Source organism: Chionomys nivalis, chromosome 16 (assembly GCF_950005125.1).
Source record: "Chionomys nivalis chromosome 16, mChiNiv1.1, whole genome shotgun sequence".
NCBI classification, from domain to species: domain Eukaryota; kingdom Metazoa; phylum Chordata; class Mammalia; order Rodentia; family Cricetidae; genus Chionomys; species Chionomys nivalis.
In genome coordinates this window covers 64,866,886-64,879,524 of record NC_080101.1, presented here as the reverse complement: position 1 = coordinate 64,879,524, position 12,639 = coordinate 64,866,886, and the positions used below count along the sequence as shown (strand labels likewise).

General features: G+C 39.5%; 1 protein-coding gene across 3 annotated transcripts in view; it reads right to left on the bottom strand.

The window, feature by feature from the left end:
• Ca13 (carbonic anhydrase 13) overlaps positions 1 to 9,629 on the bottom strand; it is a 34,281-nt gene extending 24,652 nt beyond the window's left edge. Inside the window, exons 1-2 of one of the 3 annotated variants that reach the window (XM_057791168.1) lie at positions 9,572 to 9,629; positions 6,244 to 6,441 (exon numbers count right to left, since the gene is read on the bottom strand). In XM_057791168.1, coding sequence (XP_057647151.1) covers positions 6,244 to 6,357 — 114 coding nt within the window. In that variant the 5' untranslated portion in view covers positions 6,358 to 6,441; positions 9,572 to 9,629. The remainder of the gene's footprint in view (positions 1 to 6,243; positions 6,442 to 9,571) is intronic. The other 2 variants (XM_057791167.1, XM_057791169.1) reach the window with 2 other exon arrangements.
• Between the last annotated feature and the right edge of the window lie 3,010 nt (positions 9,630 to 12,639).

The following is a 12,639-nucleotide window of genomic DNA, read 5'->3' as shown; positions in this document are numbered from 1 at the left end:
AGCAAGAGACTTTCCAATGCACAGGACACAACAGCACTGTAAACGTGCTACCCACTGCTACCATGGTATGGTTGTTGCTATGACTGTAAAGACTGGTGTGCCTTCAGTGCTTAGAGTATTTGCAGATAAACATAAAATATAAAAAGAATTTAAATTATTTTTTAAAACTCAAGATGTCTTTGTCACTTTGATGAAGTATATTTCAGTGTTTTCCTCCAGTAAGTATCTCTAAGATTAAGATAATAAAATTATATCATAAATATATAGAAACACACTTTAATACAAAGCAGTCCTAAACTAGGTGAAGGAGCACACACATGTAATAACCCTGAATTATCCAGTGAGTTTAAAGCTAGCCTGTATAACAAATTAAAGAAAAAGAAAAAGGAGGATGGAAAGGAGAGAGGAGTGAAAGGGAGAGGAAGGAAGGGGAACAGAAGAGAGTCCTAAACTACTTCTGCCTAATTCTGTTGTATGCTGCAGACATAGGGACAGAAAAGAAACTTTGTATGCTGAATACACTAAACTCCACCAATGTAATGTTAAGTTGTGAGTGACACCCTAGCTCCTGGCATCCATCCCAACCCCCTGGCCCAGGAGTTGCGTTTGACTGGACTCCAAATCCCAGCATGCCAGGCCCTGACCCCTCCCTGGGGGAGAGTCAGGACCATTCTCACAGGGTATTTAAGTGAGCACCCAGAGGAGGAACACATGGTCCTGGATTTCGCATGTGCTCCCCAGTTTTCTGTCTCCCCTGCCATGCTCTCGACCACCTGAGAGTGTTGCATTTAATAAAACATGGGTATGTTAATTTGGTTTGATTTGGCCTGATTGGATTTCTTAAGCAGCTCGTCTTAGGATTTTTTCCTAACAACCAGAATACAACAGAACTGTTAAACTGGAGATACATAGATAATAACAACATATATTTAAATTACTCTTCAGAAAGTGTACCAGTGCTGTGTGTTCACACACCACACACACATATGCATGCACACACACAAACAAAAACACAGGCTTAAGTTTCAAAACCTATATACCTCATATTAAAAAGCATTTTGGTATAGATATTTTTGTCCTCTATAAGGGTGAGGGTGGGAAGGAAGACTCAGCAGTTAAGACTGCTTGCTGCTCTTCCAGAGGACCCAAGTTCAGGGTCTCAGCCCCAATGTCAGGTGGTGGGCAGACATTTCCAGAGGATCCAATGTCCTTTTCTGGCCTCCCCTAGCAGCCACATGTATATGGCACACACACACACACACACACGCACATTAAAAATGTAGTACCCAAAGAAGGCTATTTCAAAGCACTCTGAACAATAAAAAAGAAGAGATCACCATTGAGGCCATTGTGTGAGTTTGCTCTTGCTTTCCCCTGACAAACACAGTACTTTTATTGCTTCTCCTTGTACTGCACTGCACACATGAAAGCAGAGACTGCGATCCTGCTATTCCCACTGCCTACCTTGGTACCTGTCTGAGGAGATGCACAAATGTCTGATGAATAAATGGATAAGATATTTGATTTGCCTTTAAATCGATTCGCCATGAGTCCCCTGAGTGATGGCAGTCATATATTCATTACTCAGGCCTACACTGACTGCAGCTGGAATGGCGCCTGAAGGAAAGTAGTCAAGTGCTCTATTGTGCCTTTCTTTCTTGCTGTTGCATAACAAAATCTGAGCTGGCCAAAGAGTGTGTCCCTTGCATATAGAAAAGAGATTAGAGAGTTTAGGTAATCAATGTGGAATTGACTTTGGGAGAAGACTCAGGCAAGCTGGCTCTGGAGAAAGAAAGTGATACAAAAAACACACATTGTTAGAGAGATGTCCTACAGTTAAGGTCAGGCTAAACTATGTGGATTGTTTTACAGGTTACACATTCAGACTGTACAGGTCAGTATTTCAGTAAAATAGCCAAGTGAGTTTATGATAAGCGAATGCCTAATTGTGGAGAAGACTATTCTTTTGAATGGGGTCACGTCAAGAAAAGTGAGTTTAAAGTATCTGTTTAGCCAGGTGATGGTAGTGCAAGCACGTCTTTAATCCTAGCATTTGGGAGGCAGAGGCAGATGGATCTCTGAGTTCAAGGCCAGCCTGGTCTACAGAGGGCGTTCCAGGACAGCCACAGCTACACAAAGAAACCCATGTCATAAAAAAATTTAGGTTATTGATGTCTTAACAAAACAGCTAATATGTGGTACAAGTCTACGTTCTTGTGAGAAAACTCTAAGAAAACAAGACGAATCTTGTGATCTCAGTTTTTTCAAAAACATGAAATTTGTATTGGAATGTACGTTTGTATTCCTCTCAGTTGTGTAGCATGTAGAAGTGCGTTTACCTCAGATTACTCATTATTGCTTGCTACTGTTGTAATGGTAAAAATAAAATGCTGTGGATCCCCAAGTGGCTACAGTGGTAGAAATGCTGCAGGTCCCCAAGCAGCAGCAGTGGACAGTGGGTCCCGAGAGCAGCCAGTCCCAGGTAGGGACAGCACAATTCCCCAAGTGATGCAGCAGGCCATGAGTCCCAAGCAGGAGCCATGTGGTGGGTGAGAGAGTCTCACGAGGAAAGACAGACAGATGGGCACACCATAAGACCATAGTGCAGGTCTTTGAAGGTGGCTGGTCCCAGGCAGGGAGCCACTCAGTAGGCGAGAGACAGACAGAAAGATGTGCCATGCAGAGTGAGGTTGGATATTTCTTTAGTGGGTTATGAAAGGGAAGGGGAGAAAGGGAGAAGAGGGGAGAGACAGACAGACAGGAGCTGCCTCTTCATGAATGAGATGGATAAAGGAAGGAACTCAGGATGGAAGCTGAAGATCAGCTTGCCTTGGCAGACAGGGATCCCACACACAAGTAGGTGTGGCTTGTCTCTTAATAGGACAGAGCATACCATTATAACGTCAATATGGCTCTATGGAAAGACATGTTTTTGCTAAGTGAGGCTTCCCTGTTTGCCCTTGTGATTGGACATTTTACTCATGTGGTTCACTTAACCTTTAGAGAATAAACTGTCTGTAGCTTTGAATAAAGTTGGCTATTGCATGAGATTTTAGTCTACCTCATTTATAGATTCCACTTTCCCAGGTCCCACAGCCAACTAGACTGGTAAATACTGACAAGGGAAGGAATTGCAGGTGTGCTCCAAATGGTGGGCCACCATCCCTGTTGAGTAAATAATAAACTATTTTCTCCACTTTATTCTTTTAAAAGAGTAATAATTTCTCCAAAGTCACATGTGCTATTGTTTACCTTCATTTAGAATTTCCAAAAAGAAATCTCTTCCAAACAAAACACTAATGTAAGAGGTCAAGAGAATCCAACCTGCCAGTTATAACAGTGTAGGAAGTTCTCAGTGGAGTCATCCCAGGACACTATGGGAACCAGAGCCAGATGAGATGCTGAGAAAAGGGAGTTCCGAGTCTAGAAAGACAAGTATCACAGGCAAGAGTAGCCCATTTCCACTACCAGGTTTCTCTTTCCTTGCCATCCTCCTCTATATGCAGTAGATACTCTTCCTAAAGAATTCCATGCCCATTAGTCCCCTGTCAACATTCTGAAGAGTGAGTGCCTGCAGGTTAGGCAGTGTGCACATGAGCATCTTTCAACCATGCAAAACCCTCAAGGACCATGAGGACAACTCTATGCCTCTTCTATGTTCACTGATAACATTCAGAGTTAACTTCTAGTCAAGAATGGCTTCTTAGAGCTCGAGAGGTGGCTCAATGGGTAAGAGCACTTGTTATACAAACATGTGGGCCAGTATTTGAAAGCCAGGGCTGGGAATGGTGGCTTCTACCTTTAATCCAGAACTCTAGAGGCAGATTTAGGCAGATCTATTTGAGTTCAAGGACAGCCTGGCTTATATAGAAAGTTCTAAGTCAGCCGGGACTTCACAGAGTGACTCTGACTCAGAAGAACAAACAAACCACAAACAAAAGAGAAAAATGTAGATGCGGCCATGAGGCACCTGCAAGCCCTGTGGGGTAAGGCAAGGAGGATTGTTGAGCTTGCAGGCTGCAGGCTTGTTCCAGGTTCATTGAGAGACCCTGTCAGAAAGGAGTGAAAGAGTGGAGAGGAGAGGGAGGGAGGGAGAGGAAGGAAGACGAGATATAGGGAGATGAGGGGAGGCGGAAAGAGAGAGACCTCAATGCTGCAGATCAAATTGAATTAAGAAATTTTTTTCAAATAAAATACTAATATTCATCCTTTTTGAAGTACTAACTCAACACTTTTTATCCTAATATTAGATGTGAGCAGACTTTTTGTTTATTTGAGAACATTAGATATTTTATTCTTGAAATATTATAAACATATCCTGTTACAAATGTGGATGGTAGCAACTTGATATTTAGAAACTTTGGACTGTTTTTCCAAACTTCTCAGTACACTAAGCCCACCTAATAACAGATTTACAAAACTCTAAGCCCGGAGGAAATGCAGTTGAATACATATAATAAGGCTGGTTTTCCCTTTCTGCTTCTCATAAAAAGAAACATCACATTCATTTTCTTTACGTACTTTGTACAGGTCCATAGACAGGCGCCCTGTATGATCTGACAAATGTAAAGAAGACACTTATATAAGCTAACAACAATGCTTTTTAACAAAAGTAGAATATTATGATTTCAATTATAAGCTGATGAATCAAATGATGAAATTTGTTAAATCCTTAATGGGAAGATAATGACATGGTTCAGGGGATAAACATGCTTGCCCAGCAAGCCTAATACTTGAGTTCAATCCTTGGAACCTACAATAACCTCCATAAGTGCATCAAACAATGACATAGAAACACAACTGACAAGCAAGTCTTCACACATTTCCATTTGGATATATATTTTTAACACATTATCATTCATGCTTGGCAGCAGGTAGACTCAAACAGTATTAAATATTCATTTTAAGTAAATATTACTTTATTCTCCCTTTTAATAATAAACTGACATGTGAATTAAATTTTTACTTAATGAGTCCACAATTCACATTGTGAAAGATATGAACCATGAACAAATTAAATATAATTGTTAATACAAGTAATGAAAAATATAAGGATAGGTGTTTTAAATATTTCTATTTTTAAATTAAATACGTACTTTCCTTCTTCCTTAAATGTTCAGTATTAGGACATAATAATAAATTATTATAAAAGAGTAATTGATATATTTTATCTATTATAAGGGTGTTAGAGCTATACATTTTAATGAAAAAATCCATTAAATATTTTGAATAGAAAAAATTTTTAGAGTAATATAACACCAGCCTAAACATAACTTAAAAAGTAAATGTAAAATACTAACATGGCATGTATATATATATGTGTGTGTGACTTTAAATATATATATACATATATATCTATATATATATATATCAATTTAAATATTAAGGAAAAGCACTACACTGATTACATAATAATAAACTGTAGGGATATAGGTATTTTTTGTCCTACATTTCTCTATTTTTTTTACTACACATGTATTGTGATTGTAAGCAAAAAAATTGATTTAAAAAGCAAATCTCTTAGCCGGGCGGTGGTGGCGCACGCCTTTAATCCCAGCACTTGGGAGGCAGAGGCAGGCGGATCTCTGTGAGTTCGAGACCAGCCTGGTCTACAAGAGCTAGTTCCAGGACAGGCTCCAAAACCACAGAGAAACCCTGTCTCGAAAAACCAAAAAAAAAAAAAGCAAATCCCTTAGTACTGTATGCGTCTCAAAAAAGCAAAATAAAATAAAATAAAATAAAATAAAATAAATAAAATAATTATGACTAAACACTTTCCAAAAATATGGGACTAGAGAAATGGTTCAACAGTTGAAGTTAAGAGTATTTGTTGCTGTTGTACGGAGGACCTGGGTTCAATTCCGCACATCCACATGGGAGCTCACGACCATCATAACTTCTAGACATCCACACATTCATACATGTAAAATAAATAAATCCAAAAAGATAATTAAAGTTTCCAGGAAAAAGAAAGATTAAAATATTTTATGAAATACTATTAAACTTCAATATTTTAACTGTTAAGTAATAATAAGCTATAACCAATTTTTAAATATCATCCAGCACACTTTTTCCTACAAATTTTCTCTATTTTATGGTAACATTATCTTAAGATCCAAATAGATAGCATTTAAATTCACATGAAAAAATATGCTTCAATTTTGAAAATTCCAGAATGAAAGATAGGAGAATAAGTCTAACTACCCAAAGTCTTAAAACAACAAATAAACCAACAGAGCTAACCTGATTTGTCCTCTGTGTCATCGAAGTCAACGTTGAAGGAATGGCCACTATTGCTGATGATTTTAGCTGAGGCAGGATCATACTTGATACTGAGAGGTCGGAGGGAGGAGTCATATTTCACTTCTTTGGTTTTAATCTCAATCGGAGACTGCTGATCACCATCAGCAATGGGGAAAAATTGATTCCAGTGAATAGGGCCTGATATGGATAGGACCAAAAGAAAAGGACTAAGTAAGTTCTTCACTCAACAAATTAAAGTTGATTAGGCCACAAGGATGATGACTCCATGAATAAAGTGCTTGCAGCACAAACATGACCATGATAGTTTGGGTCCTCATGATCAACATGAATGGCAGGTGGGTATGGAAGCTCATTTGGAATGCAATACGTAGGAGGCAGAGACAGAGGGTGTCTGGGGCAAACTAGCTAGTTAGACGGGGAGAGACCCTGACTCAATGATGCAGAAGGTGATGGAGAGCAAATGTGAATGACAACCAAGGTCAATCTCCGCTCTCCACACACACGCACATGTGTATCTACCCACACAGAAGAAAACACTCGCATACACAAACATGTCTCCACAACCCCTAAGAAAATTAGTAAAAGTAATATCCTCGTCCTCAAGGCTCCAGTACCTATATTTTAAGCAGGACTAGTACTTTGTGGGTATGGAAAGCATTTATTTTGCTTTAAGTTGTTTACATAATTAAAATGTGCTTAAAGGTAAATGAATATTTACATTTTATAGAGAATTCCCCAATGATACCCATCTACCAAGCTAAAACAAAAGTACAATTCATTGTTGCAAACAAAGAAATTCCATCTCAAAATCAAGAATGTGCCCTGGCTGCTCCAGAGGCCAGGAAGTCTATAAAGTAGAGAGATGAAACGATCATGCTAAGTATCAAAGAAGGCAGCCATCCTAAAGATACTTCCTGTTAGTTTTTGTTTGTTACACCACTCACAGATGTCTTGAATGTCACTCAGCTCAGCTACCTGTGATGTGCACCCAGGCTACCCAACATAAACACAAATCTTTCACACAGAATAATCCAAACAAAATGGCCAATAAACATAACATTGCTGCTCACATGGGTTCCTGGGGGGGAAAAGCTGCAACATGAATACATGACAACCCACACTGCTCAAAAGGAGTCTGTGAATCAGATACTTTGGGTCATAGCAATTTCACATTAAAAATTCCCAGAAGACACTGTACAAAAGGCATTACATTTTCTTATTAGATCATTTCACTTATCTTTCTATGTGAGTACTCTTTCTGTTCACAATCTAGTCTTTGTATTTAATACAGAAAATCTTTCCTTTTCATGGCCACCACATATAAGTTAGCTAAGGAGTACAAGATTTCAAACATACAATGTGTCTGTCACAATGTGCAAACATTTTTATAACAGGCAAGGGGCTGCTTTCGCTTCTGAATCCCTTTCTTCATCAGTTCCTAGCCATTCACAACCAGAGCTGTTTATAGAGAAGTCAAATCTATGAAAGACAAAAAAAGAAAAAAAAGCCACTTGAATCAAATAGCCAATTTATCTAGTCACTTGCATTATTGTACCTTTTAAAAGAGGCCTGGCTTTGTACATTTTCTAGCACATTCAAACTTAAACCCATGTTAACCTGGTTGGTTCTTAAGGGAAAGGCACCCAGTTCCTCAGGTTTGACGAATTTTTGAATATCCATAGTGATATATAATATTTGGTGATGTCACATGGCCTAAACCATTAAAGATGATCAGAGGTTAGTGGAAGAAGTGACAAGCTGCTTGGGAACAGGGCAGTCTGTCTAGAGTTCCCCATCCATCCCATTTCATCCCTGCTGCTCTCAGCTCATGATCCCCTTAATCTGACCAGGCACTAATTTTGTCAAACAAGAAGAAATAACAAGGCTTGCTTAGTTATAGATTTTAACAAAGTCTCTCTTTAAGGTATGGGCCTCTTAAAACCACCATATCTACAACAGAAAAATCATTCTAGAGCTCCTAGCTAGAATGTTAAGTGGGGAGTGGAGAGAAGGTTACCAAGCGCCTGGCTTCAATTTCCAGACCCACACAGTGGCTCACAATCTCTGTAACTCCAGTGCCAGGCAATCCAATAACTTCCTCAGGTACCAGGCAAGCATGTGGTGCACAAACATACTTGAAAGACAAATACTCACATTTTTTAAAGAGAAAATTAATAATTTTTTTAAAGTTAAAAAGTGAATAAGATTCATAAATAAATAAGAGTCATAAAATGACTCCCAGTTAATGCCTTTTCTATGGGGAATTTTTAAGTTTTCTGGAGAAGAATTTTATTGAAAACAACACTTTCTACCTATTAGGGAACAATCAGTACTTATTGACTAGCACAACCTTATACCTGCCAAATAACAATACAAATTATTCCATCAAAGACAAAAATGAAAAGTGTGAAATTGTCTTTCCAAAACACAAATTAGAGGATAGTGAAATATATAAGATCGTCATTGTGACATAAATTTCATTCTTAAAATTCTCAAGTTCATCTGGTGCCATTTTAAAAGTCATGACAACCTCAAGCAAGCTGCAATAAAAAATGAAATTTTTCCATTAAGGCAAGAGGATGACCAGTTCTGCCCAGTCTAAGTTACAGAGTGAGACACCATCTCAAGCCACAAAGTCAGAAAAATAAAGTAAAAGAAAGGAAAAATTTCATTAAAATTTGCATGAAATGTACTGTAGAATACTGTCCAATAATGTACATGAAACTGAAGTTTTTAATAGTATTCACAAACTCCATTTTGATAGACTTCTGCAATTCTTTCTTTGGATCTCTGCAATTCTTTTAACAATTTTAACTTTAAACAATCAGTCCAATTCAATAGACTAAGCAGAAAAATGTTTTATGTCTTATAATATGAAGAAAAGTACATATCTCATTGCCACGCTTATCAATAAGTACACTTAGCGCTACGTTATGATTTCTGTAATCATTTGCTAAGCTTTGGTCTCTGAAAGGATCGTTTTGGTAGGAAAGGAAGAGTGAAGAACAAGCCCTAAGCAAGCTTCATGTCAGTATGCAAATTACAAGTTACTAAGATTTCTTCAACAGTCTCTGGAAGGCGTCCCGTGACTTAGCGATCAGTGCCCATGCCGCCCTGAAGTTGTCCTTCTTTCCTCACAAGTGTGTCATCTGAGTTCTGATCTCTCAGGCTTTCCCCAGACAGTGGTGGGCTTTTCGAGTGTCGGCTCTGAAAGAGCACACAAGGAACCAGGCCCCTGCCCCCCTCCCACCCACCGGTTTCAGAGGTCCCACCAGGCGGCACCTGCCCCTGCTGAAGTCCCGCTCACCGTTGTGCTCGCCATATCCCCAGCTCAGTCTCGCCATGGTCCTCGATGGAGAGCAGCGAACCCTGTGGCTGGGCGCCCGAGCGAGGGAGCTGGGCGGTCCCAGCGGGTGGAGGGCGGGGCCGAGCCGTGCCCGGGAACCCGAAACCGGAGGGCACGCTCGTCACCCGCAGGGGGCGCCCGAATGGGGGGGGGGGTCCGTGCCCAGCAGCCAGAAGGGTTCCCCAAGGGTACTTCCTGCTTTCTGGGAAGTCGACACCCCCGAAGAGACTCTTCTGGAAATGACTCACACAAGCAGGAGCTGCTTGCTGGAGGTGAAGATCTTGACTGGGAAATACAGGGAGCCTTGATGGAGGTGGCAGTGGTGATTACACAGGCACAGACATCAATGCTGATAGCAGTAATAACTACCATTTAAAATAACAACTACTAGTTATGAAGTGCTAACCTCCCGGGCCAACCCTCCCTGCCCCCACAGCCCCATTCTTTGCATTCGGTATTACTCATTTCTCTGGTTCCTTTTGGCTTACTTCAGCATCTTGCAGCCTTGGCTCTGCATAGAAGAAACCAAACCTACTGGATTCTTGGTTCTCAAATCCTACTACCCTTCCAACTGTTGCTGAACAGTAAAAACTGTGTGACCTTCGAAATCATTAGTGTTCTAGCTGTCCGAGGCTTTGAGTTGTTGTCCAACGCTGCTTATGCACCAATTGGCGAGAACACTTTCTTGATGAACAGGAGCCTGACATTAAAACAAGATGAGTGACTGTTTAAATATCATCTCTTTCTTTCCCTGCTAGCCATAAAACTGCTGCATGAAATAGGAATCCAAGTCGCTGGAGAGCTGTGTGGTAACCACTGCAAAATACAAACCACTAAATAATAATTCATTTAGCTATCGCGTATTGTTACCCCCAGTTAAATACCACACACCGCAGCCTGTCCCTCAGCATAAAAAGCAGCAGAACAACTTTTCAATATAGCCTTAAGTTTAGTTAAGCTTAAGACTCCCGCTCTGTGTCAGCAGAATTCATTTTTTTTCTCCTTTTTCTGAAAGAATTGAGTTTAGTTATGGTAATAACTCAGTGTGTAATTTTTAAGAATAAAAGTCAATTCTTATAGGAATTAATGTATGAATAAGATATAAAAACACTCCCTTTCATCAGAGAAAAATGCGTACAGTTTGTGCGGGCCTGTGAAATGGCTCAGCAGGTAAAACACTCGTCCTTCATGCCTGCTCACTGGAGTTCAATTCTTGAATCTACTCAAAAATGGAAGTAGAGAATCGATTCCACAAGTTGTTCCCTGACATCCACGTGCATGCCCTGACATGCAAGTACCAACACACAAACACATACACTCAAATAATAATAAACATGTAAAAAATACAGTTGGGCTCCAGAGATGGCTCAGTAGTTAAGGACGTGGGCACATTTGTCAGCATCCACATGGTGGGTCACAACCATCTACAACTCTAGTTCCAGGGGATCTGATACCCCTCCTGACTTCTATGAGAACAAGGTATGCACATAATGCATATACATAGACATAAGCAAAACATTCATGCACATAAAATAAAAAAATCTTAAAAAGAGTTAAAAGAACATACATTCATTTTTCCCTCAGTATGTATAGAACCTTAAGCAGACACATTTTCATATTTTCATGTAAAGTACACACAATCTCCCATATATTTTATTACCATTTCTAGATTCCTTTTAATGCCTAATACATGTAAACATTTTGTAAGTGGTGGTTAGGGAATTTTTAAGGGGTTAATGACAAAGGAAAAAAATCATCACATGTTCTGTCCAGATACAATTAATTTTTATATATTTTTATATGAAGTTTAAATTCACACATCTCACAGATAAAAAGAACAAACTGTGTTAAATGTACACACATATACATTATGTATGTGACTACATTATTATCCCATATGTATTTAAGATTATCAACATGGAAAAGTAAAACTAGGTGTGACCTTGCTTGCTAACTTGACACATCTGGGAAGATGGAACCTCAGTGAGGAATTGTTTGCATCACATTGTTGATGGGACTATGTCTGTGGGAACATTTTCTTCATTGCTAACTGATGTAGCTGAGTCCAGGTCACTGTGTGCAGTACCAACACAAGGCAAGGATCATTGGGCTGTATAAGAAACATAACCTGGGAGCAAACCAGGAATGATATTTCTCCATGATCTCTGCTTCAAGCTTCAGCTTTGAGTTCCTGCTTTGGATTTACTCAATGATGTGCTGAAGTTTCCTCCTTGAGTGGATTTGGTCATGATGTTTATACAACACCAAAAAAGAAGCAGAGCACTAGGTTACTCAGCTAAATAAACCCTCCAGTTCTGCCTCAGTCTTGTGGGCACAGATTTTAATCACTGGTGGCATAATTATTCATCATGTCTGTCCTAGTTTGCTTTCTATTGCTGTAATAAACACAACTAAAAACAACTTGGAGAGGAAAAGATTTATAAATAACTTACACATCCAGACACAGCCTACCATTGAGGGAAACCAAGGATCTCAAGGCCAGAGTACAGAGTCATGAACTGAAGCAAAGACCACAGAAGTATGCTGCTTACTGGTTTGTTGGGCATGGCTTGTTCAGCCTGTTTTCTTATGCAGCCCAACACCTCCTACCCAAGGGTAGCACTGTGTCCACAATAGGCTAGGCCCTCCCACATCAATCACTAATCATGAAAACATAACAATCTCGGGGAGGCATTTTCTCAGTTGAGGTTCTTTCTTCCCAAATAACCTAAGCTTGAATCAAGTTGTCAAAAATTAATGAGCACAGTGTCTGTGCAGTGAATGAGGTGATTAAAAATTCAATTTCCCGAAACACTGACCCTGGTGTCTTCACATAAACTGCCCATTCCTCATGCCTAATGCAGACAACTTCCCTATGAATTAGTCCATGTTCATTATCACATCAAAATGGCTAGTGTTCTTATATTAGTTTCCCATACCCGATAATAGTTATCTATTGAATGGATCAATGAATAAACCAAAAAAAATCTGAATTTAAACTTTTGTGGTTCTTCTGGAAGTCTGTTCAC